At 42.7% G+C, this 27,054-nt stretch overlaps 1 protein-coding gene across 1 annotated transcript in view; it reads right to left on the bottom strand.

Moving 5' to 3' along the window:
- The window catches only part of LOC106610599 (CAP-Gly domain-containing linker protein 4-like), a 90,479-nt gene that overhangs the window by 44,826 nt on the left and 18,599 nt on the right, over positions 1–27,054 (bottom strand). The window contains 8 exon segments of the mRNA XM_014209995.2: positions 393–527; positions 929–1,099; positions 16,551–16,682; positions 16,987–17,122; positions 17,977–18,219; positions 24,993–25,111; positions 25,844–26,005; positions 26,197–26,290. Coding sequence (XP_014065470.2) covers positions 393–527; positions 929–1,099; positions 16,551–16,682; positions 16,987–17,122; positions 17,977–18,219; positions 24,993–25,111; positions 25,844–26,005; positions 26,197–26,290 — 1,192 coding nt within the window.

Genomic DNA, 27,054 nt, shown 5'->3' with positions numbered 1-27,054 from the left:
GATGGAGCTAAATACAGGGAAATTCTTGAGGGAAACCTGTTTCAGTCTTCCAGAGATTTGAGACTGGGGCGGACGTTCACCTTCCAGCAGGACAATGACCCTAAGCATACTGCTAAAGCAACACATGGGTGGTTTAAGGGGAAACATTTAAATGTCTTGGAATGGCCTAGTCAAAGCCTAGACCTCAATCCAATTGAGAATCTGTGGTACGACTTATAGATTGCTGTACACCAGCAGAACCCATCCAACTTGAAGGAGCTGGAGCAGTTTTGCCTTGAAGAATGGGTAAAAATCCCAGTGGCTAGATGTGCCAAGCTTATAGAGACATACCCCAAGAGACTTGCAGCTGTAATTACTGCAAAAGATGTTTGGGGTATAGACAGTGATCTGACCTGGGGCAAAGTTGGTCTTGCCGTAGAAGCGGACCACCCCTGTTCTCTGGCCCACCACCAACACCCTCTCCCCTAGGCGCACCTCGGGCCCGTCACACACGGAGCTACTGGCCGAGGGAGTCCGGCTCCGGGGTACTGGAACATGGGAGGGGGAGAGAATATTAATGTTTTTGTAAGCAGCTGTAACATCAGGAAAGCCATTAATATAATCACCATCATGTTCACTAATGCCACCATCATAATAATGACTTATTATTCAAGCACCTTCCAAATAATAGTATTAGTCATTTCAGCTCTCAACATTACCATGGCCTCAAGGTCAATACTAAAGTAATTATCATCTATACTGCTCAAGAGCTCACTAATCAATGTGACTCTCAATTGTCAATGTAACTAACTAATAATCTGATCAGAGAGCGAAATAAAGGCTTCTCTACGACTTTAAACTGGTTCCACCATATAAGGTACATGGATATCACGCAAAGCAACGTAGGTGGATTTCATTGGTTTGAAACTATGACACGAGAGTGCAGTACCAATGAGGCTGGGATTAGACCGGGTCGGAGGGGGCATGGTTTTGGAGCTGGGTTGAAGCCGTCCCCGCCGCTGCCTTGCGGGAGGCCGTTGCAACGGCTGAGGTTGCACAGCCAGGTCATGTCTGGAGTCCATGGAGGATGAAGAGGAAGAGAGGGAACGAGAGAGAGCACCTGGGGGAGGAAAATAAGGAGTGGACAGAGTTAGCGAAGAGGTAAAAGAAAATAATTCACCATAAGCAAAATATAAATGGGAAAAACAAGATATGCGATCAGAAGACAGTGTTTAGATGAATGTGGAAAGGCCTTGAGGAAAACTACCACAAATCAGTCACTGCACACCACTTTCATTAAGCAGTGCTTCAAGCTTCCAACCGAAGCTTGCAAGACACATACAGAGGAAGTTCTCTTTCTCTACACCCTAAATCACACAGCAGGGTGTGTGCCTACAATCTTAATACCGAACCATCCATTTCTATCATGTCTGCCATGAGATCCATATCATTCCCTGGGGCCCATGAAGCACTCTACATAGTGCGCAATTCAGAGCCTGCTTAAATGGATCGACATTGTTTCAATTTTATCGTTATCCCTAAACCAGTACGGTTGTGGCTCAATATGCAATAATGTGACTAGAATAACATTGTAAACAACAGCCAACTTTCCGGAACATAGACATGTCTTATATGGGCAGAAAACTTAAATTGATATTAATCGAACTGCACTGTCCAATTTACAGTTCTATTACAGTGGGAAAAAAATACCATACTATTGTTTGAGGATAGTGCACAACAATAAAGCATTTTATCACAGCAACTGGTTTGATACATTCACCTCTGAAGGTAAAAAATGTACTTACATTCAGTAATCTTGCTCTGATTTGTCATCCTGAGGGTCCCAGAGATAAAATTAATGTAGTTTTCAAAAAGAAAGGAGGACTAAGGCACTCTTCATACAATTAATTAAAATGCCTTTATTTGTATGGCATGTTCAACGGAAACAAAGGTTAAAAAAATCTGACTCATTGCGACTGCATGACTGTCAGGGAGTACAAAGAAATGATAATACAATGTCCCCTTTTGAACAGATTTGTCCAAATCAACCCCAATTTGAAGAGGGAGTGGTTACAAAATTGATTGGACAACACCTAGTAAGCAATACTTTACACATTAAAAAGTGAAATACTGTAGATATGTTATCAAAAAAATTCAGCTCCAAGCTAGAAGCATCAAAATGCCTAGAAAGGTAGTTCTAACCTTACATATGACTGGGAAAAGTGCCAAGAATAGGAGAGCCATCTATTCCATAGTACACTAGAACACAGCAAGCATGGACAACAACAGTCTAAACATAGCTGAGGGCAATAGAGCAAAATGTCCACTAGATGACAGGAAATGGATCTATCACGACTCCGCAGGAAAGGTGAGAAATCCATATCTTAATTTAATCCACGGTACTTAGTGGCCTGTATTTTGTAAATCCAAAAACGTTCCCATTGGTTTAGCTGTTTAAGACGGTCCTCTTTTCTAATTGAGGCCGGAACATGATCAATACCCATAGCTTGTAGGGAGGCAGGGTTGCCATGGTGTAAGGAATTGTAGTGCCTTGCCATGGGGTAGTCTTTATTGCCTACCCGTATGGCGTACTTGTGTTCCGCTAAGCGGTCTTGAAGGCATCTCTTTGGCCGTCCAATGTAGAACACCTTGCACTGTGGACATTTCCAATCTGCAGATGACATGAGTGGTTTTGCAGTTAATTAAATGCTTGACTTGATATTTTAGAAGCTGTGTCAACAAAATACTTTTTCTGTGAAATATTTATGCAAAGGTTGCATTTAAAAGAGCCCCTGGGTTTGTGGTCTAGCAACGTTTTTGGAGAGTCACCAGGAAGATAGCTGTGGACTAATTTGTCATTTAGGGTAGGACATCTCTTAACCTGTTTAGGATAGGGGGCAGTATTGACACGGCTGGATAAAAAACATACCCGATTTAATCTGGTTACCACTCCTACCCAGTAACTAGAATATGCATATACTTATTACATATGGATAGAAAACACCCTAAATTTTCTAAAACTGTTTGAATGGTGTCTGTGAGTATAACAGAACTCAAATGGCAGGTCAAAACCTGAGAGATTCCTTTACAGGAAGTGGCCTGTCTGACCATTTCTTGAACTTGTTTTCCATCTCTATCATTTACTAAGGATCTCTGCTCTAACGTGACACTTCCCACGTCGTCCATAGGCGCTCAGAGCCCGGGAAAAAACAGAATGTCGTCATTCCAGCCCCAGGCTGAAACACATTATCGCCTTTCTCAAGTGGCCGATCAAGGGACACTGGCTTATGCGCGTGACCCCGACCGCCCCCGCCTTTGGGATTTTTTCCTCTGTTTGCCGAAAAGGAGATTCCCTGTCGGAATATTATCGCTTTTCTACGAGAAAAATGTCGTAAAAATTGATTTTAAACAGCGGTTGACATGCTTCAAAGTACAGTAATGGAATACTTAGAATTTTATTGTCACGAATTGCGCCATGCGCGCGACACTTCTTTACTATTTCGGATAGTGTCTGGAACGCATACGAACAAAACGCCGCTATTCGGATATAACGATGGATTATTTTGGACCAAACCAACATTTGTTATTGAAGTAGCAGTCCTGGGTGTGTATTCTGACGAAGACAACAAAAGGTAATCAAACTTTTATAATAGTAAATATGATTATGGTGAGTGCTAAACTTGCCGGGTGTCTAAATAGCGAGCCCGTGATGCCTGGGCTATGTACTTAGAATATTGCAAAATGTGCTTTCACCAAAAAGCTATTTTAAAATCGGACATATCGAGTGCATAGAGGAGGTCTGTATCTATAATTCTTAAAATAATTGTTATGCTTTTTGTGAACGTTTATCGTGAGTAATTTAGTAAAATGTTAGCGAATTCCCCGGAAGTTTGCGGGGGGTATGCTAGTTCTGAACGTCACATGCTAATGTAAAAAGCTGGTTTTTGATATAAATATGAACTTGATTGAACAAAACATGCATGTATTGTATAACATAATGTCCTAGGGTTGTCATCTGATGAAGATCATCAAAGGTGAGTGCTGCATTTAGCTGTCTTCTGGGTTTTGGTGACATTATATGCTGGCTTGAAAAATGGGTGTCTGATTATTTCTGGCTTGGTACTCTGCTGACATAATCTAATGTTTTGCTTTCGTTGTAAAGCCTTTTTGAAATCGGACAGTGTGGTTAGATTAACGAGAGTCTTGTCTTTAAATGGCTGTAAAATAGTCATATGTTTGAGAAATTGAAGTAATAGGATTTTTAAGGTTTTGAAAATCACGCCACAGGATAGCAGTGGCTGTTACGTAGGTGGGACGAATTCGTCCCGCCTAGCCTAGAGAGGTTAAAGCTTATGACTGGTGGCTCTGGGAAGACTTGGCGTAGTAGCGTATCGCTTTGGATGATTCCCCAATTATTTTTAATGATCTCTGCTTCGGTGCTGTATTTTGTAACAAAGTACAATCTCTCTGACGTATCACGAGGCACTCCCCTACGCAATAAGTTCTCTCTGTCAAGTCGTCTGGCCCATATACCTGTATATTTCAGGACACGATTCAAGAAGCGATTCTCCAATTCAGCAGATTTGACACTGTAGTCTGTTTCCAGATCACAAATTCTGCTGACTTTCTGGAATTGGCCATATGGAATGTTCTCTTTTAGCCTTTTGGGGTGAAAGCTGTCTACCCTCAGAATGGTATTCCCATCTGTAGGCTTCCTAAAGATTGATGTGTTCAAACAACCTTTGACATGTTTGTCAAAGTCCAAAAAATGAATGTTATCCTTGCTGTACTCCATAGTTAGTTTGATTTTAGGGTTAATGCTGTTAAGTTATTGGTGGACGGAAATAAGTTAATACTCTGAGCCGGACCAGAACAGGCAAACATGATCAATATAGCGTCCCAACCATATAATCCGGTAAAAGAACTGGTTATTAGAAGGATCCAAAATGAAGTCATTTTCCCATTTACCCAAGTACAAACCAGCGTAGGAAGGGCTGTAGCATGCTCCCATGGCACATCCTTTGACTTGTTTAAAAATACGGTCCTGAAAGACAAAGATGTTATTATTAAGTCCATTCAGTCAGTGAGACAATTAATTATGTAGGAGGCATCTCAGTCTCAGGCCGGGTACTCAAGAAATGGTGCATACCTGCCAATCCTTGTTCATGTTCAATGGTGGTGTATAGACTCCACATCCATGGTGACTAAAAAGGAAGCTGTACCTATATTGTTCAATTGAACACATCTGTGGTATCTTGAAGATGGGAGTGATGGCAAGAAAGGCTTAAAGTAATCAATGTACTTAGAGATGGGTTCTGTCAGACTTTCATTACCACTAATGACTGGTCTGCCTGGGTGGTTTAAGATTCTTGTGGACTTTTGGAAGAAGATAAAAAGAACCCATACGCAGACTGTCATTGAAAATAAATTTGAACGCCTTGTCTGAAATGTAGCCAATCTCGTTAGCTTCTGTGAGGATCCTTCTCAATTGAGTTTTTAGGTCCTATGTAGGGGTTGAAGGTAAGAGATTGATAGAATTCATCATTGTCTAATTGACGGTAGGCTTCTGTCACATTTGTCTTTACTCCACACTACTGTATCACCATCTTTGTCTGCTTTTTTAACCACAATCCGTCAATTTTTGGACAATGATTGAACTGCATTCCTCTGTCTTAGAAAGATTACGTTGTGTTTGGTTAGAGTCAATTTTACCCTTAAACAGATTCTCCATATCAATTCACCTTCTTGGCAAGTGTATTTAGTGTGGCATTCTGGACGATGGGACAAAAGGTGGACTTGGGCTTAAAAGGTGTTTTTGAGGGCACAGAAACTACCTGACCTGAGACACTGGTGTCTGTAGTTGGATAGATGTTTTGCTTGTACCAGGCCTTCAGATGTAGATTCCTGTAGAAACGAAATAGGTCAATCTTTGAATTGAATGAATTAGTTAGTTGAGTATATGGGTGCAAAGGACAGTCCTTTAGACAAGACCGTTAACACAATCATCAGAAAGGGGTTCTCCAGAAATGTTGATCACAGCCTTGTTCTGGTCCTGCTCTGTGTGGTTGGCTTGTCTTGAGTTCCTCCCCCCTCCGTGTTGGCCGCTTCCGCGTCCTCTCCCTCTCTTGATGAGGAACCTGCGTGGCTCCTCTTCATGGTCTAAAAAATCTTGGGAGGAGCTGGCCTCTGAGTGTTCTGTGACTTTCCATTTTTACTAATTCAATTTCTGTTTGGACTACTTGTCTGTCCTTTTTAAATGCTTTTATTAGAAGTAGCATTAGGTCAAAAGAACACCTGTTGAGAATAGCCTCCCATTTATCTCTAAATTCAGTTTTACCTTGTGCTCCATTAGCTGGAAACTTCATAGTATGGAGTCCTCTGGGGATTAGGCCTTTCCTCCAATAGTCAGACAAGGTAATAGAATTGAGGTCAAGTTTGGTGTCTTTTTCCATTAGCTGTTGCAAGTCTCCGTAAGCCTTGTTTAAGTCCATTCCAGTATTCTCTGTGGCTGTCATCTCATCTTGCATTGAGGTAGTGGTAATAACCCTTTGACCCTCTTCATGGGAATAGGAAAATCTTGTAGTCTCTTGGGTGAAATCCATAGTATGAGTTGTAAAATGTTCCCAAAACACAGAAAACATTACTGTGGAGCTGCTTCCCCTACACATGACCCAAGTGCTATGATTAACTTGTAGAAAAAAAGAGGAGGAAGGGAAGCGCTGCTGTGGTGGATGAATCAGAATTAGTTGGGTAACATCGATAATTAAGATATCTTATTTGCATAATATGCTTATGTGATATACTTGTTATTAGAATGTATCCCTTCGGACTCTGGTGTTGGCAGTTGCACTTCTTCCCTCAGCTGGGGCTCAGTCACCTGGGGCCCAGGGAGGGGAGAGGTCAGGCTTGTCTTTTACATGTCTCTGGAGCTATGCAGAATATCAGAAAGGGAAGAGGACAGGATGGAACATTGTCTTCATATGTGAATGTGTCTTTACCTATTCTTAAACCATGTGAAGGGATGGCGTGGGGAACCATACTTGTCTCCACAATGTCTGTGCACAAGTCACTCCCTCCTTTGGCATTGGGGGAAGGTGTATGGCAGTGTCTGGAACCATTGTATGTCCCCTCTGATGTTGCACTTATCCTGGGATAGTGTATGACCTAGAGGCTCACTCCTCTCAGTGAGCTTGTCCAGGAGTGGGGCCATGAAGGGGTTTTACTTGAGATGGGAGTATCTAGAGTTGACAATTGATTTATGCCATTGGAAGAGTTGGTGTTTTTGTGCTAGGAGTAACAGGAACAAGATAGCAACCTCGTCTTAGGGACCAAACTGAACAATAATTTATAGGGAATGCTATCTGGCTACGGTATACTCCTTTCTCATTTATAAAGTCTCACTTTGTGAACTGTTCCTAATATCTGTGGTTTGTTATGTCGACTTGGAGGTGGATATTTGCTATAAAAGATCTCAGTAGCCATTGTGTTGTCACTCTCAACGGATCATTAGAAATGGTGAATCGTTGAAAGTCATTGCTATTGCAAAGCTCTTATTATTAAAGATGTAGTTTAAGTATAACTCTGACTTGTGTGTAAAGTTTGTCTTTCCTTATTTGATAGTAAAGAAATTAACCACCACACTGCTAAGGTACACAATAGTAGATTTTGGTAGACAGAAGGTGGAACTCAAGTATGCCATAGATGTAGGCAATGAAGACTACCCCATGGCAAGGCGCTACAAGTCCTTACACAATGACAACCCTGCCTCCCTACAAGCTATGGGTATTGATCATGTTCCGGCCTCAATTAGAAAAAGGGGACTGTCTTAAACAGCTAAACCAAAGGGAAAGTGTTTAGATTTACAAACTACAGGCCACTAAGTACCGTGGTTTAAATGAAGATATGGATTTCTCCCCTTTCCTGTAGGGTCGTGATAGGTCCATTTGTTGTCATCTAGTGTACATTTTGCTCTATTGCCCTTAGCTATATTTAGACTGTTGTTGTTCATGTTTGCTGTGTTCTAGTGTACTATGGAATATGTTGCTTTCTTATTCTTGACACGTCTCCCAGTCATATTTAAGATTACACTACCTTTCTAGGCGTTTTCATGCTTCTAGCTTGGAGTTGAATTTTTTGGTAACATATCTACAGTCTTTCACTTTTTAATGTGTACAGTATTGCTTACTAGGTGTTGTCCAATCTATTTTGTAACCACTCCCTCTTCAAATTAGGGCTGATTGGAAAAAGCTGTTCAAAAGAGGACATTGTATTATAATTTCTGTGTACTCCCTGACAAAGGCCATGCAGTCGAAACGCGTCGGATTTTTTAAACTTTGAACATGCTATACAAATATTTTCATTAATTATATGAATAATGCCTTGGTCCTCCTTTTTGATAACCAATATACCCCTTTTACCAAAGAGCACATTCTGTACCAAAATCTATTATTGTCTACATTAACAGTGCTTCCCTTCCTCCTCTTTTTTTTCTACAAGTAGCATAGTTTTGTTTGATAAAATCAATTTTTATATTAGAATGTAGGAACTTGGTTCTACAGTTTGACCCCACTGCTGTCTCTGACTCCACACCCAACCCACCCAGCCATGTGTGAAGGTTGGGGTATTTTCTGTAGGGAAGCTAATGATACATCATGTATGACATCCTGGGAGAGTGAAAACTAAAAACAAAATGTATTACCATAGTTATGTACTTGAAAATGTATACGTTTACCAATTTGGCACCTTTGGGCAAATTCCTGGCAGACTTAATACAATATATTGTGTAGTGATGTAATCCTTCACTGGATCAGTCTGAAATGTTGCACACACATTGCTTCCATCTTGTGGACAACATCTACATTACACCTAGGATCCTATCTTAATATATGACCTTTCTCTTGCATTTCAAAGATGATCAAACAAAAAATAATTTCAAAACACATGTTTTTTTGTTTGTATTATCTTTTACCAGATCTAATGTGTTATATTCTCCTACATTAATTTCACATTTCGACAAACTTCAAAGTGTTTCCTTTCAAAACGGTATCAATAGTATATATGCATATCCTTGTTTCAGGTCCTGAGCAACAGGCAGTTCGATCTGGGTATATCATTTTAGGCAGAATTAGAAAACAAGGGTCCAATCCTTAAGAGAGTAAATGGATCGACATTTTTTCAATTTTATGCGGTGAGAGCGGACAACCCTGTCTTAGGTCTAACTACTGCCAAAATTAGAATTTCCCCAAACTTAAAGGAATAAGATGGAAGGGCTGGACGTCAGTAAGCTTTAACTTTTGCAGACCTTAACAGGCCAATAGCTAAATAATTGCAAAAGTAAGAGGGACTAATTGTTTAAATGCGCATCAAAACATTTGAAGGAAAAAGGGATAGATTATGTTCCAAACTATGAACTAGATTCCAGGGGGAAAGTAAGTGATTCTATTCCAAAACGTCTAAATGGAAGATGTAAGCAGATGTATTGAGTGTCAGCAGACAAGATGTAAAATTGTTGATTACGTCTGCCTGCTTTGGTCTAATTACGTATTCATTGCAGCAGAGCAGTTTCTGAAGTCTAGACTTCTATCTGACAAATCCAGGATATCTGATAGTTATGAGAAGCCTTTTGGCATTGCTTTCTTTAGGTATCTTGTGTTTTTAGTGTGATGCTCACCACAAAGGCCTGCGTTGAGCTGCTGGGAAGGTTGACAGGGATGGTAGGTTCAGTATGAAGGTATACTTTGCACTAGTGCTGGAACATATGGCGACTTGAGGGACAAACGTAGGCGGGATTATAATACTGACTCCAATATCAGTTGGTGTCTGTGATTGAGCCGACTTAACTTTTTTACCCAGGGTAGCTGGTTTGTCGAAGCACAAAATAAGCCAAAAAAAGTTAACTGTCCCCTTAACTTCTTTGGGATAGGGGGCAGTATTTTCACGGCCGGATAAAAAAACGTACCCGATTTAATCTGGTTACTACTCCTGCCCAGAAACTAGAATATGCATATAATTAGTAGATTTGGATAGAAAACTCTAACATTTCTAAAACTGTTTGAATGGTGTCTGTGAGTATAACAGAACTCATATGGCAGGCCAAAACCTGAGAAGATTCCATGCAGGAAGTGGCCTGTCTGACAATTTGTGTTTCATCTTGGCTCTTTTTTTTGCTATAACGTGACACTTCCTACGGCTCCCATAGGCTCTCAGAGCCTGGGAAAAAGCTGAACGATATCGAGGCAGCCTCTGGCTGAAACACATTATCGCGTTTGGCAAGTGGCCGATCAGAGTACTATGGGCTTAGGCGTGTGCCCGAGTCGACCCCATGCTTTATTTTCTTTCGTCTGTTTACCTAAACGCAGATTCCCGGTCGGAATATTATCGCTTTTTTATGAGAAAAATGGCATAAAAATTGATTTTAAACAGCGGTTGACATGCTTCGAAGTACGGTAATGGAATATTTCGAATTTTTTTGTCATGAATTGCGCCATGCTCGTCACCCTTATTTACCCTTTCGGATAGTGTTTTGAAGCACGAACAAAACGGCGCTATTTGGATATAACAATGGATTATTTGGGACCAAACCAACATTTGTTATTGAAGTAGAAGTCCTGGGAGCGCATTCTGACGAAGATAGCAAAGGTAATAACATTTTTCTTATAGTAAATCTGACTTTGGTGAGTGCTAAACTTGCTGGGTGTCTAAATAGCTAGCCCTGTGATGCCGGGCTATCTACTGAGAATATTGCAAAATGTGCTTTCACCAAAAAGCTATTTTAAAATCGGACATATCGAGTGCATAGAGGAGTTCTGTATCTATAATTCTTAAAATAATTGTTATGCTTTTTGTGAACGTTTATCGTGAGTAATTTAGTAAATTCACCGGCAGTGTTCGGTGGGAATGCTAGTCACATGCTAGTCACATGCTAATGTAAAAAGCTGGTTTTTGATATAAATATGAACTTGATTGAACAAAACATGCATGTATTGTATAACATAATGTCCTAGGGTTGTCATCTGATGAAGATCATCAAAGGTTAGTGCTACATTTAGCTGTGGTTTGGGTTTTTGTGACATTATATGCTAGCTTGAAAAATGGGTGTCTGATTATTTCTGGCTGGGTACTCTGCTGACATAATCTAATGTTTTGCTTTCGTTGTAAAGCCTTTTTGAAATCGGACAGTGTGGTTAGATTAATGAGAGTCTTGTCTTTAAAATGGTGTAAAATAGTCATATGTTTGAAAAATTGAAGTTTTTGCATTTTTGAGGTATTTGAATAACGCGCCACGGGATTACACTGGCTGTTGAGTAGCGTCCCACGCAAGCGTCCCACCTAGCCCATAGAGGTTAAAGTAGCTCTTCACTTCCATAACATGATTAACATACAGTACCAGTCAAAAGTTTGCCAAACCCTTGAATGAGTAGGTGTGTCCATTCTCTCAACCAGCTTCATGAGATAGTCACCTGGAATGCATTTCAATAAACAGGTGTGTCTTCTTAAAAGTTAATTTGTGGAATTTCTTTCCTTAATGCGTTTGAGCCAATCAGTTGTGGTGTGACAAGGTAGGGGTGGTATACAGAAGATAGCCCTATTTGGTAAAAGACCAAGTCCATATGGCAAGAACAGCTCAAATAAGCAAAAAGACATAACAGTCCAACATTACTTTAAGACATGAAGGTCAGTCAATGTGGAAAATGTAAGAACTTTGAAAGTTTCTTGAAGTGCAGTAACACTCTGGGAAGATCCAGAGTTAACTCTGCTGCAGAGGATATGTTCATTAGAGTTACCAGCCTCAGAAATTGCAGCCCAAATAAATGCTTCAGAGTTCAAGTAACACACACATCTCAACATCAACGGTTCAAATGAGACAGGCCTTCATGGTCGAATTTCTGCAAAGAAACCACTACTAAAGGACAACAATAAGAAGAAGAGATTTGTTTGAGATGCAGAGCAGGTGAACGGATTATCTCTGCATATGTTGTTCCCACAATGAAGCATGGAGGAGGTGGTGTTATGATGCTTTGCTGGTGACACTGGCGGTGATTTATTTAGAATTCAAGGCACACTTAACCATCATGGCCACCACAGCATTCTGCAGCGATACGCCATCCCATCTGGTTTGCATTTAGTGGGAGTATCATTTGTTTTTCAACAGGACAATGACCCAAAACACACCTCCAGGCTGTGTAAGGGCAATTTGACCAAGAAGGAGTGTGATGGAGTGTTGCATCAAATGACCTGGCCTCCACAATCACCTGATTTCAACCCAATTGAGATGGTTTGGGATTAGTTGGTATGCAGAGTGAAGGAAAAGCAGCCAGTGTGGGAACTCCTTCAAGACTGTTGGAAGAGCATTCCAGCTTGGCTGAGAGAATGCCAAGAATGAATGTGCAAAGCTGTCAACAAGGCAAAGGGTGGCTACTTTGACTAATCTAAAATACACTGCTCCAAAAAATAAAGGGAACACTTAAACAACACAAAGTAACTCCAAGTCAATCACACTTCTGTGAAATCAAACTGTCCACTTAGGAAGCAACATTGATTGACAATAAATGTCACATGCTGTTGTGCAAATGGAATAGACAACAGGTGGAAATTATAGGCAATTATCAAGACACCCCCAATAAAGAAGTGGTTCTGCAGGTGGGGACCACAGACCACTTCTCAGTTCCTATGCTTCCTGGCTAATGTTTTGGTCACTTTTGAATGCTGGCGGTGTTTTCACTCTAGTGGTAGCATGAGACGGAGTATACAACCCACACAAGTGGCTCAGGTAGTGCAGCTCATCCAGGATGGCACATCAATGCAAGCTGTGGCAAGAAGGTTTGCTGTGTCTGTCAGCGTAGTGTCCAGAGCATGGAGGCGCTACCAGGAGACAGGCCAGTACATCAGGAGACGTGGAGGAGGCCGTAGGAGGGCAACAATCCAGCAGCAGGACCGCTACCTCCGCCTTTGTGCAAGGAGGAGCAGGAGAAGCACTGCCAGAGCCCTGCAAAATGACCTCCAGCAGGCCACAAATGTGCACGTGTCTGCTCAAACGGTCAGAAACAGACTCCATGAGGGTGGTATGAGGGCCCGACGTCCACAGGTGGGGGTTGTGCTTACAGCCCAACACCGTGCAGGACGTTTGGCATTTGCCAGAGAACACCAAGATTGGCAAATTCGCCACTGGCGCCCTGTGCTCTTCACAGATGAAAGCAGGTTCACACTGAGCACGTGACAGACGTGACAGAGTCTGGAGATGCCGTGGAGAACGTTCTGCTGCCTGCAACATCCTCCAGCATGACCGGTTTGGCGGTGGGTCAGTCATGGTGTGGGGTGGCATTTCTATGGGGGGCCGCACAGGCCTCCATGTGCTCGCCAGAGGTAGCCTGACTGCCATTAGGTACCGAGATGAGATCCTCAGACCCCTTGTGAGACCATATGCTGGTGTGGTTGGCCCTGGGTTCCTCCTAATGCAAGACAATGCTAGACCTCATGTGGCTGGAGTGTGTCAGCAGTTCCTGCAAGAGGAAGGCATTGATGCTATGGACTGGCCCGCCTGTTCCCCAGACCTGAATCCAATTGAGTACATCTGGGACATCATGTCTCGCTCCATCCACCAACGCCATGTTGCACCACAGACTGTCCAGGAGTTGGCGGATGCTTTAGTCCAGGTCTGGGAGGAGATCCCTCAGGAGATCATCCACCACCTCATCAGGAGCATGCCCAGGCGTTGTAGGGAGGTCATACAGGCACATGGAGGCCACACACACTGCTGAGCCTCATTTTGACTTGTTTTAAGGATATTACATCAAAATTGGATCAGCCTGTAGTGTGGTTCTCCACTTTAATTTTGAGTGTGACTCCAAATCCAGACCTCCATGGGTTGATAAATTGGATTTCCATTGATTATTTTTGTGTGATTTTGTTGTCAGCACATTCAACTATGTAAGGAAAAAAGTATTTAATAAGATTATTTCTTTCATTCAGATCTAGGATGTGTTGTTTAAGTGTTCCCTTTATTTTTTTGAGCAGTATATATACACAATGAAGAAAAACCCTTGAATGAGTGGGTGTGTACAAATGTTTGACTGGTAGTGTATGATAACCCTTTGGAACCCATTCTGGGAGGAATTCATACTTCCCATACACAGTGCGAGACAGGCCATTCCAATTTGACCATAGTACCTGTCTTGGCCTCAGGGGTGTCATCTGTGCCCTGTTCAGGAACTGGGCAGCTTTTTGGTTTATCAGGTGATTTTGGGGTGGATGGAGAACCTTTTCTCCACACGTAGACAAAAAGAGGCACATTCATAAATAAAGGGACAAAATCTGACAGAGAAAATGAGAACATGAGAATTTGACAGGGACAAGAGTGCGAAAAGGAAACAAAAAAAGAAAAATTAGAAGGAAAAGTTGACGGGGACAGGATAGTGAAATGGAGACAAAAATAAGAAAAACTGAGGAAAAGCGGGAAGGTTGCCAACAAGACGAGGAGAAAGAAGGAGCGGAAGTCCCAGAAAAATAAGCAAAAGAGAGAGTTGGTGATGCAAATGTAATGAAAGACAGCGTGACATTGCAGTGAAGGGGACTATAGAGAGCGTGGGAGTACAAAAATAGACATATTGAAAAGCAGCACTGGTCACCAAGGCCCTCAGAGAGATTCCAACAAAGTGCGAATGAGAGGTCACTCCCACGCAAGAGGCCCAATCAAAACCGGACCCGCCTCCAAGGACAGCGGAAGCGGCCATTCATTGTTATCCAAAAGGAAATTATTTCACCACAATGGTCCTCTTCTCATAGTTCAGCCTTCAGGTGTCTGATGCTAAATGGTTGAATGGTGAAGCTGAGTGGTTGACTAATGTCTGAATAGATACTCATTGCAAGAAAGTCCAGAGCCTTTCAATGTGATGCTAGTCTTTCTTTTTCATCCAAAGTGAAGGGGGATAAAACTGCATGTAAACTACAAGTATTTAACAGGTACTTGGTAGGGATGGACATGAGTAACCGAGTACTCAAAATTACGTGAAAGCTTGATCTTTAACCAGAGCTTTAAAAAAATATATTTAAAAAAAAATCGAATAAAATCACTTTTTAAAGGTCACATGCGCCGAATACAACAGGTGTAGTAGACCTTACTGTGAAATGCTAACTTACAAGCCCTTAACAAACAACGCAATTCAAAAAATGAGTTTTAACGACTCCAACCTAAGTGTATGTAAACTTCCGACTTTAACTGTATATACTAGGCGGTGTCAGAGAAAGGCCCAAAATATTGGGAAAATTGTACATTGACTCTGTACTGGTACCCCCCCAAGAAAAGAGTTAAGAAAATATTTACTAAATAAACTAAGGTGAAAAAAATCATATCATACCGTTTCTTTATACCTGCCTAAACTAAATCATGGATTTATTGTGATGGTGTACAGTTTATTCAATTTATTTATTATACTTTTTTTAAATGTAGATGTTCCAAAGGCTTGTATGCGTGGAGGCCTGGAGATGCTAAATGTGTTTATGTTAATTAACGGTCAATTACCATGAGACTGACAGACTTTTGCATGACAATAACCGCCTGACAAAATTTCATGACCGCCACAGACCTAGTCAAGATGGTTATTATCAACAACAACAAGCTAGCAAAGACAGTGAGAAGCAATAGCACCAGAGGATGAGACCCAAACCCTTTTGGCTTGCCATCTTTCCTCTGAAGAAGCCTCATCACCATGGGCAGCTCTCCGTAAGCATGTGTCTACATTAAGCAGCGAAAGAGGTCTAAAAAGGCAGGCCACCACGACAAGACAATCCAATCAAGGCTTGGGAGAGAACTTGACTTGTGCCCCGGAGAGCTCCGACAAACAGATAAACCTACTCATTCCCAGGTGAGGTGGGGGAAAGATCGAGTCACAAACATCAGAGGTGGCATTGCGCCTTTCCGTCGGGCATCCGCGGAAATCTGGTTAGCGGAGATAGGTCTCCTCGCTTTTCATGGGGTTTGTGACTTCGTCATTGGCCCCTCTTCTAGCCACCCCCGAGCAGCAGGGAGCTGGAGAAGCTATGGTTTTCATGACCATTACGGTCTGAATCATGGCTTTGTGTTATAGAGTACACCCCCCGCCCAGAGTGGATCATTTCAGAGTTATGTCTCAGCCAGTGGAAGCATATTGAGGTGGGAGTGGGCTGAGACATTGCATCCAAAACTAATGTCATTAAGGAGGGAGAGGTGGCAAGGTGTGTGTTTCTGTGATGTGTGGCCTCTAATAATGCATTAATGTGTATAGGTCTCCAGAAAACACGTCCTGGAGGGGGTGTAATGAGATAAATGGTGAAGTGGAAAATGGCTCTCCTCCCTTTATGCCATTCTCCATCTTCTCCCACCTTCCCGACTCCGCTCCCTACCTCCCTAACTCAACCCTTCAGGCTCAGGAGTTCCTTTATGCTTTCATAACGATGGGAGCTTTCCATCACAGGTAGGTCCATTTGTCTTTGTGGCCCTAGGGACTATAGGCCTAACTATCCTTTACCCTGTAGCCTATCCATCCATCCACTGACGTGGCACAAATATTTGAAGTCCCTGTCAGAGAAACTGTTACCTGTGTTGATCTTGGAGGTGACGCGCGACAGGTTGATGCGCTGAGTGGGCCGTATGGGGGTGGCACTTCTCTGGGGGCTGGCTTTGCATCGCTCTGAGGGTTTGCTGATCTTGGACAGGGGTGCAAAGATCCCTGTCAGGGGGAGTTGGAGAATGTGAGAAGAGATAGAAAAAGAGATTGCTAAAAGTAATGAAGAGAGCAAGAGGTCAAAATGGGCCAAACACCAGATTGGGGCAGCCATTTGAGATGTCGAATTCACTCAACTCACATGAGGAGAATAGCTATTGCCATAGTGAGACGCCATTGAGCAACCGACTTGTTCGATAGGTCCTAATAGCTTCGGATGGAGGATATCGATTGAGTCTATGATGATCCGCAGCGACTAGATTGATTAATGCTTAGGGAGTACTGTCAGTCGGAGTTGTAGCGGACATACCGTGTTTGAGGCGGCAGGAAAAGTACTGGACTCCAGCGACGGATCCGTCGTTCTTCCCTTCCGCTTGGTCAAGTTCCACGCCGGCCCAAAGACCGCCGGCGAACTCGGTGCTGCCGCAGAACTGTAGAGTGCCCACCTGAATACGCACACACGCACACATACATTAAACAGCTATAGAGCCAACAAGCAGGGCCCTACTCCTAAAGATAAACAGTCAGTAAAAAAAATTGGGTGAGGGGGGGACTCTCTCTCAATATGGTTATTTCATCCTCTATCTGCCCATCCTTGGGAGAGCACGGCTGCGCATTTAGGTAAGGGCGGGCCCCTCTATCAAGAACCGTGGCAACTCAAGCGTGTTTTGATGCGTCCAAATCTATAACACGTAGAAGGGACAAAAATGAATTAAAAGAAAATAGAGATCAAAGCGCCTGGCTCGCCAGAGCAGCAGGGAGAAAATAGGGTTTTGATTAGCCAATCTGGGGGAACTCAACGCCCGGCGTTTTTCGCTCTCAGTATGGCGCGGGAATTCATTAATAGCTTATTCTTTGAGGGGGCCCTGTCTGTCTGTGTGCATGCACACGCACGCACTCAGAAGCTGTGTTAGGAGTGGGTGCGTGTAGGAATGAGGGTGTCTTCAGGCAGGAACACAACACAAATTACAAGCCATTAAATTCACCGTTACACCTTTTTCTATTATTTTTCATCCATTACTTTTCCTACACTTGTCTTAAGAAGAAAAACATTCTTGACCACCAAAGATGGTGTTCTCATAGACATTTTCCTGGGGCTAGAGAGTCATGATCTTTCACAGAGTGCTATATGGTTAAAAGTTACAATCAGTAGAAGGGAATTGGCTTGGCAGATGAGCTGTTAATTTCACTGAAATAAGCAGACGGCTCCTTTTTTTTCTACCACAGTTATGGACAATCAACCCATGACAGTCTGTGGATTTGAGACCCTTCATTGATGGCTATGGAACTAGCCGCTTACCTTCTGACCAGCGATGACCACGCGGTTGCCCAGCTGGATGCCCATGGTGATGAGCTGGAGCCGAGCCTTGTCGGAGAGGCCTGATGGTGCTTGGGCAGGGAGGGTCAGGGGGGCGCAGGGCCGGGGAAGGGCCTCCCTCAGCAGGCTGCGCAGCTCCTTGGCCAGGGCGGCGGCGTCCGCCATCTCCAAGAGCATGTCCAAGGGCTCGGACACCACGTCGGCCGGACACTGGCCCCTCTCGTTCTGGGGGAAGAGAGATGGGGCAAGAAGAGGAAAATAAATGAAGGTACAGAGAGAGGGAGAAATACAGGGAGAAAAGAATAGCAGAGAAAGTCAACACTGAAGTAGACTGATTTATCCCCAGCTGATTTATAAAATAGCAGCTGTCCGTAGTAATAGAGCAAAAACGAGCCTCCCAAAAAGTTAACAACAATGTCAATTCATGAGACTGGTGGTTCTACTTAGGTCTGGAAAGCTCAAGTTTGGACTTGATTACCACCATTACCAACAAAAACACACCCTATCAGTGTTTCATGTGCAGTACATTGATGCGGGCACACACCCTGGGGGTTCAGTGAAATGGCTAAGCCTCAGAGATCCTCATAACTGTCAGAGAGACAGTCAGAGCACTGAGGTGTCAGAGGAGAGATGGCTTCAGAGGTGTAATAGCTGAGGGAGGGCGTTTGAATTGGTGCTGCTGAAGTAATTGGGACCTCGCTCACCCACCCCTCTGGAGGGGCGAGTGGTTCTTTATGAATTGTCAAAGGAGCTCTCTGCAAGAGCCTGCCTTTCACACTGTGCTAATGGACACGCTTCTGATTGACTTGTGTGTACATGTGTAATGTCTGTCGATATGATATGAATGTTATGTAAGTAATTTATCATGTTGTTGTACAAAAGCATATCCTTCGTGCATTAAGGTCTTTGGAGATAGAAGAGTATGTGTGTGTGTGCGCCTGTGTGTGCCTTCAGAAAGTATTCACACCCCTTGACTTTTTCAACATTTCACTACCAAAGGTGATTCTAACATGTATTGACTCAGGGGATGAATACTTAAGTTATATTTTTATTATTTACAAATGTTTCCTCCAATTTGACTGAGTATTTTGTGTAGATCGTTGACAAATAAGGCTAATTAAATTAATTTTAATCCCACTTTGAAACACAACAAAATGTGGAAAAAGTCAATGGGTGTGAATACTTTGAAGGCACTGTATGTGTGAGCTGGAATATATTTAAAGTCAGGCCAAGGGTGTTAATGTTGAGCATTACACAGTCAACTTAGTGTATGTAAACTTCTGACCCACTGGAATTGTGATGAAATAAATAAAAGCTGAAATAAATCTCTACTACTACTACTATTCTGACATTTCACATTCTTAAAATAAAGTGGTGATCCTAACTGACCTAAAACACGGAATTTTTACTAGGATTAAATGTCAGGAATTGTGAAAAACTGAGTTTAAATGTATTTGGCTAAGCTGTATGTAAACTTCCGACTTCAACTGTAGTTGATAATGCACTACTAGCATTAGCAGACACGTTTTCAATTGCCACTCATGTACAGGAAATCCTGGAGTTTGCCTGTGATTATAGGGAGATGCTAACTTTGAAAGGCCTGTATCTCTACTTCAACAGAAACTTTCTGACCGTCTGACTTTTCTAATTCTTGAGAGTAAAGCTTGGAAACAATTAGCGTATTCTGAAAAGCTTGGCATGTATACAGAGCATTCGGAAATTATTCAGACCCCTTGCATTTTTCTACATTTTGTTACATTACAGCCTTATTCTAAAATTGATTAAATTGTTTTTTCCCCTCAATCTACACACAATACCCCATAATGACAAAACAAAAACATGTTTTTAAAATGTTATAAAAGTCACTCTTGCAATGACGAAGAGCTACAGAGGTCAACAAACGTGTTCACGCACACACTAGAAGTAATCAGTTTTGAGAGCCAGCAAATCGGTCACTCACTTTGTGAAATCTGCATCGCATCAGATCTCGACTGGCTGGTGATCTGTGCCAATGACCGAGCTATAACAAACCCCCTGAAAAACAACCAACCTAGAAATTAGAAACTGGTGTAATTAGCCAAAAGTCAATACAAAAAACAGAGCAGATAGCAGTGCTACCACTTCTCTCTGACTCCGGACTACACATTATCCCCAGAGGCAGGAGTTCAAACCACATCCTGTCCTATGTCTTTACCTGCTCCTTCACCTTAACCCTTTCCTTGTTGTCTGAATAAAAGTATAATGCATTCTCCTTCAAAAAATGTAAGAGAAAAAGGAGCAGACAAAATGTTCTACTTATATCAACAGTACGTTTCTTGACAGCTCAGTGAATTTAAGGATGACAGCTCAAAGACTTAGTAACAACTAGGTCAATTAGGAATAAAGAAAGACAGCAATGTATTTTTGCCCTGCTTCCCTTTCATGCTTACGTGTTAAGCTGGCGATTCATGTGTATGCCCTCTAGCACTGTCAGTCTTGGATCTTTGTACTCCTTGGAGACCAAGTCTTGTTTTCGAGAGAGGTTGAAAAGTATAGCCTTTACACTGTGCCAAATCACACATCAGTTTTGTCCTCGAAATTAGTTGTGTAAGGAGCAGAATCCATTCACAGATACAGTAGCACTCTGCTGCCCTCATGTGATGAAATAAAACATCCAATGATGCAGAATGATAGAGGCAAATCCATTCGAATGCAAATATGGACAACACTGGACGAGGGAGCATGGTCAATTTCAAAGTAAATGTCTGAGTTAAATCAGGGAGCCGCTGAAGCAAAGCCCTCAGCATACACTTTGCAGAGCTACAGAGACAAAAAGCCTCAGAGTGAGCCTATATGAGAAAGCATTTTGTCTAAGATGAGGGGCAATTCAAAGCACATCAAAGACATTGGTATTCCAAACGAATGCCTGTTTAGTGTACTGCGTCAACTGAGGCCAAATGGTAAATGTGACACAAAAACTTTGAATATCTGAAATTGAAATTCAAGGTAAGCCTAATAACTGTGCGGGTGAACGATGCTGTTTCTTTCATTTTTACTCAAGCGCGGTGGCTTGTGACGGTCTCCATCAAATCAATATACTGTTATGTCATCTCATGACTATTTTCGACTTACAGAGGTGTATAAAAAAAAAAGAAAAACATATTATAGAGCAAGAACGGGGTTACTCAAATAGACCATGTAAATCAAAAATCATTACACATTTGGTAACATCAGCCTGTTCAAATAGCGTGCCTCTCATGGGCACAGTTACAGCTATGCTCCGTTGAGAAATGGTCATCCGAATCGGAGAGTGCTTTACTAGCGCTGACTGGAATGTATTCCAGGACTCTGCCGATAGCGTCGACGAGCTAGCCACCTGCGTCACCGGCTTCACTAGGAAATGCATCGCCGACGTTGTTCCCCCAATCAAAAGCCCCAGATTAACACAGAGGTTGGTGCTAAAATAAAGGTTAGGGCTACCGCACACAGGGCTAGCACAGCAAACACAGAGGCTACGGCTGAGGACACAAACAAGTACGAGAAGTCCTGCTACGCCCTCTGCAGAGCTATCAAACAAGCAAAAGGACAATATATGAACAAGGTTGAATCCTACTACACAGGCTTTGACGCTTGACGCAGGTGGCAGGGGCTACAGTGCATTACAGATTACAAAGGAAGACCCAGCCGTAATCTGTCCAATGATGCCTTTCTACCAGATGAACTCAATGCATTTTATGCATGCTTTAAAAAAAATGCTAAACTCTTGAGCTGTGCACAAGGGGACTGGGTGATGTAGCTCTGCGAGGTCGACGTGAGTAAGGATTTTAATGAGGTTAACACGCGTAAGGCAGCAGGGACGGAAAGTATCGCAGGGCTCATTCTCAGAATATGTGCAGAACAGCTGGCAGGCACATTCACGATTATCTTCATCGACGGATCTGCAATGGAGCGGGTCAAGAGCTTCAAGTTCCTGTGTCCAAATCACTAAGGACTTAAAATGGTCCACACACACGCAATTAGTCGTGAAGAAGACGCGACAGTGCCTCTTCCCCCTCAAGAGGTTGAAAAGATTTGCCATGGGCCCTCAAATCCTTAAAAAGTTCTACAGCTGCACCATTGAGAGCATCTTGACTGGCTGCATCACTGCTTGGTATGGCAACTGTATCGCCCTAAAATCGCATGGTGCTAGAGGGTGGTGAGGACAGCCCAGTACATCACTGGAGCTGTGCTCCCCACCATCCAGGACCTCTATATCAGGCGGTGTGAAAGGAAGGCCCAGAACATTTTTCTAAACTCCAGCCGCCCATAGACTGTTCTCTCTGCTTCCACAGAGCAAGCGGTACCGGGGCAACAAGTCTGACACCAACAGGATCCTGAACAGCTTCTACCCTCAAGCCATAAGACTGCTAAATATCTACCAAAATGGCTACATGGACTATCTGCATTGACCCTTTCAGTTTGTTTATATTTTTGCACTGTCTCTATGAACACTCACTCCCAAACACTGACACTCCAACACACAAACAATTAATTTGCTCACACACACAAATTCATACTGACTCTACACACATCAACACACACTGATACACGCTTCTGCTACTCTGTCATACATCCTGATGCCGAGTCAGCTTACCCCTATACATTTCTACCTCTATCACTCCAGTATCCCTGCACATTATTAATATGGTATTGGCACTGACCATGGAACTGAAAATGTATATAGCTTACTTACTTTCTTGTGTTCTTCTTATTTATATTTATTGTTTGCTTTTGTTCTGCTTGACTTTATTTTTTATAGTACAACTGATATTGATTACTGCATTGTTGAGAAAGAACAACAAAGGTATTACACTGCACTTGTGCACATGAAAAAAAACTTGAAACTACAGAGGAAGGATAAGCTCCACGCTCCCACCCCCCCAAAAATAGGCAGAACTACAACGTACAGTTAACAATCATTGTCATTCTCATCATCCTCCTCGGGAATGTTATTGGAAGTATACACATGAAGCTACACTTCTTGATGAACTCTATCTTTCTAATTGACAGATTGTGATCAGGCTTGGAGAGATGATTACGAACTTCAGAATTACCAAACCTGTGCCTTTCACAACATGAATGAACTCCCATCACCTCTCCTGCTCCCTCCAGCAGTATTACTTATTGCACATCTCTCTGATTAACAATGTGCAGTGGTGAGTCACAAGTCTAACTGAATCAAACAGAGGGGATGGCAGTGTGGAGGACTAACACAGGAGCTTTTCTTCAAATAAGATTTATCGGGACAGGACAGTAGAGTGGGAGGGGGTGAGAACGTATATCCTCCGCCTACATCTCTGCAAAGTGTTTTCTACTGCATTTTTTTATTAACTTTTTTTTGTTTTTTGATAAGTTGTTGAGAGATTAACTGAAATATCTGGTGGTGATCCACAGAATTGCAGGACTGATTATGGCAAGTCTGTTTTGTTTTGCTTGGCAAGCTAATATAGCTAGCTAATATGATTTTAATGATGCAACACCAGATTAACAGCATCAGTGTTTTGGCCACCTGCCCCGGTTCCTAGAGGGAAGTGGACTGCGGTGTGAGGGGATGCAGAGGCTCGCCTCATAGGGGGCTTCTCCAGATTACTGCTGAGGCGTGATGGTCTTACTTATGCTTTTACAGTCGCCGAAACATCACCCAGGGGGTGCTACATTTCAGTAGTGGACGATCCAGCCTACCTACAGAAGAGGGACTGCGAACATCGAAGACGACAAGGTACCCGATGAAGAACTCGGTGGCCTGTTTGTCAGATGTTTCAACCTCCCAGCCTGGCTGTTCCATATATGCTCCCTCCGCTCAAGATACGACTTTTTCGAACTGCCTACCATCTAAAGCTGTGGAAGGCCATCAACGAAGAACTGCCAGATCAAAATGACTGAGATTCTACTTGTAATGAAAAGTGCTATATAAAACAAATCTATTATTATTTATACTATACAAGTAGTGTCAGCAGCGTATGGGCTGGGCATCTGAAAGAGTGCAATCAATCAACCGTTTTCATTTGACCTTGACAAAATGTTTCCGCAAACATATTGCCTTGAACATTCCCTCGCACCGTTACCTCTACCTGAGAACCAACCAAAATGTTTAAGGAACATTTCTCGTTAGCTAAAGACTGAGCCACAGAGACTCTTTACTTGTTCCCCCTCTGGGCCTTACACGCTTAAACAGGACTCACAGGTTGTTCGAGACACAGCGGGCTTTTTAGCAGGGGTAAATAATATCAATAATAAAAATTAATCTGGTGTTGCGTTCCTCTCCCCACGCACCGGGGGGGTGTAAAATTTGTTTAGGAGATAAATTAGTGCTGTTAATTTGCAGGAAAAACCTGCGGGAGAGAACTGAATGAGAGAGTTGGGGAGGGTAAAGCGAAGAAGCGCAAGTCGAGCATAGGAGGGATGTGTGACATCTTCAGTGGCGAAGAAACACACATCTGCTCGTCGGCGTCTTTGTGTCACAAGGATTGCACATTCCTGAGGGGTATAATTTCGAGAGCGGGGAATGAGTGGAAAGGAGGTGTGACGGTATATGTGACTGTGTGTGGTGTGTATATTAATTTACTTTGATTATGCATGAGTGCAATGGAGAACATCCATATGTAGAAATGCAGACTTTTGTGTGCGTTTGTTTACGTGTGTGTATTTGTGTGTGTGAGTGTGTATTTAAATAGAACCCACTCCTATAAATCAAGCCAGCACTGTGTTTATGGTAAAATGGTAGTAAAGTGGTCTTGAGTTGTGTTTTACATTAGTCAAATGTGAGGACAGACAGCTGAACAGCCTCTAAACTGGTCAGGTAGGTGGTACCAGGTAGCTACCAACTGAGTTGAATTATGTTACAGGAAGTAAAAGGTACCCATTGACACCACATTTCCCAGGCAAATGAACAGCACAGAGCGATTAAGGTTCTGTTGAAAGTGTCTGGGAAATCCACCCTAAGTGTTTATCCATGGGGAAGGGCAATTTGAGGAACATACCCTGAAGGTGGGGTTAGCTCCCAGTTCTAGCAGACACTTGACTGCAGAGGAGCACAGGTTGGAGGCGGCAATGTGCAGGGCCGTGCCGAAGTCAAAGTCACTGCAGGTGGTGTCTACCTCTGAAACAAGTTCATAGATCCAATCAAATTAGATTAAATAACACTTAATTGTCTGCTTTTGCAGAAATGTACTTTATATCTCAATGCTTCATCATCACAAGAAGACAAAAAGTTTAATGAGAGAGGTGTGACATGCTGAAAGTCAGCAAATTGTATTTAGTTATTCTTTATTTGAACAGGCAACAGTAAGTGTTGTCCATTTACTGTTTGTGTCAGTTTATTCAGTATATTCGAAAAAGAATGTAAGAGTCTCACACTCTAGGAGCTCAGTGTTTGTCATTATACCTTGACGAACACAGTCTGTCGAAACATTGGTTATAAAATTATTGCATCTGAGCTCCTAGAGTGTGAGGCTCTCCTTTCTTTTTCATGTTTTCTACTCCGCTAGCCAGCACCTCGCCTAAACAGGTGTGCGTTTCTTTTGCCTACAGATTATTCAGCATATTTGCTTACACAAGTACCCCCTTTGCACATACTGTATGAGTGTCCTATTCTGAAAACTGGAAGCTTGAATCCTTATTCTTTGAGATCATGTGAGTGTGGTTGCAAGGGACAAAGTATCAAATGACAGTGTTGGTAGCAAGTTTCTTTCCCTTCATAGCATTCTCTCCAGTTTATCTATCCTGCCCACAGTGTCTTTCCTCTTATTTTTGTCTCCCCTCTCTTATCCCCTATCCCCCCCCCCACCACCTACTCCTCCTCCCCTCTCTCCCCCATCTTCACTTTCCTCACCCCCGGGCTGGGAGGCGTGCAGAACCACCCGGATGAGCTGGGGCACATCGAAGTAGGCGGCGTAGTGCAGGGCACTCATGTTGGTCCACCGCGACCGCAGACCAGGCTCCGCCCCCAGGGATAGGAGTTGCTGGGCGAAGCTGGCCGCCATGTCTGCGTCACCTGAGGGGACAGACAGACGGTCAATGGCTGCCAGAACACTACAGTACACAATGTCAGGGCAGACTTTAAGCCTTTCAAACAATATTTCTCACAGACAGAGAGACAGAGACACAGACAGAGAGAGAGAGACAGACAAACAAGACACTCAATCACATGCATGCACACACCTACATACACTACCCTCTACTCACCTATGCCGGGTGCCCCCGCCTTGCAGCAGTAGTGCAGGAGGCTCATGTCGGTCAAGCCATCTCGGTCATTCACACCACAGCCTCTCTTTAGGATCTAACAGTGGCGCAACGATAAGCATCACTGCTATGTCTAAATAGTCAGTTAGCTATGTGGAACACAGATCTAATAATAGCCATGATAACCTAGAAATGTCTGAGACCAAGGAATTTTACAGCACTGAACCGATGCTAACTTCAGAAGCTGAAAACCCAAACAAAGATGGCTATCACTTTCGTTGTGGGAAGTCATTCGTAAGAAGGTCTTGTTTTTTTTTGCAGTGCTATGTTATCAATGAAGCAAGTTGTAAGCTTTGGAATTCATAGAGAAATGTCCACCTGCCTAAACCCTAAATTTCCCTAAGGACAGAGGCAGAGTTGTTCCCTTTCTCAGGAGGTCAATTATCCAGTTGCACACTATCTAGAGAAAGTAATAAAAAAAATGGGGGGGTGGGGGAAGCCTGGCACAACACTGAGCACTAAGACACGGGGAGGAGAGAGATTATGTTTGAGTTCAATTAAGATCAGAGCTCATTGTACTGTATAGTATGTTGCAGTATTTAAATAAAGAAAAATGTTTTCCACAGGTGATTAGCTACACTGAATAGTTATTTTATCATCCAAACGAATGTTTTTGTGTAAAATATAAAATATATGTCTGAGTGTGGCTGACTGATGCCGGATTCAAACTATAGACCCAAATCGAGCAAAGCCAAAACGAGACGTACTGGCTTGGCCTAGTTACGCACGGACAATGTGAAAAGAAAATATTGACACCAGCACAGTATGGGTCAGCCCCATAGTGTGAATCAGGCATTAGTG

Source organism: Salmo salar, chromosome ssa09, assembly GCF_905237065.1.
Source record: "Salmo salar chromosome ssa09, Ssal_v3.1, whole genome shotgun sequence".
Taxonomy (NCBI): Eukaryota; Metazoa; Chordata; class Actinopteri; order Salmoniformes; family Salmonidae; genus Salmo; species Salmo salar.
This window is presented reverse-complemented; position numbering and strand designations above follow the sequence as displayed.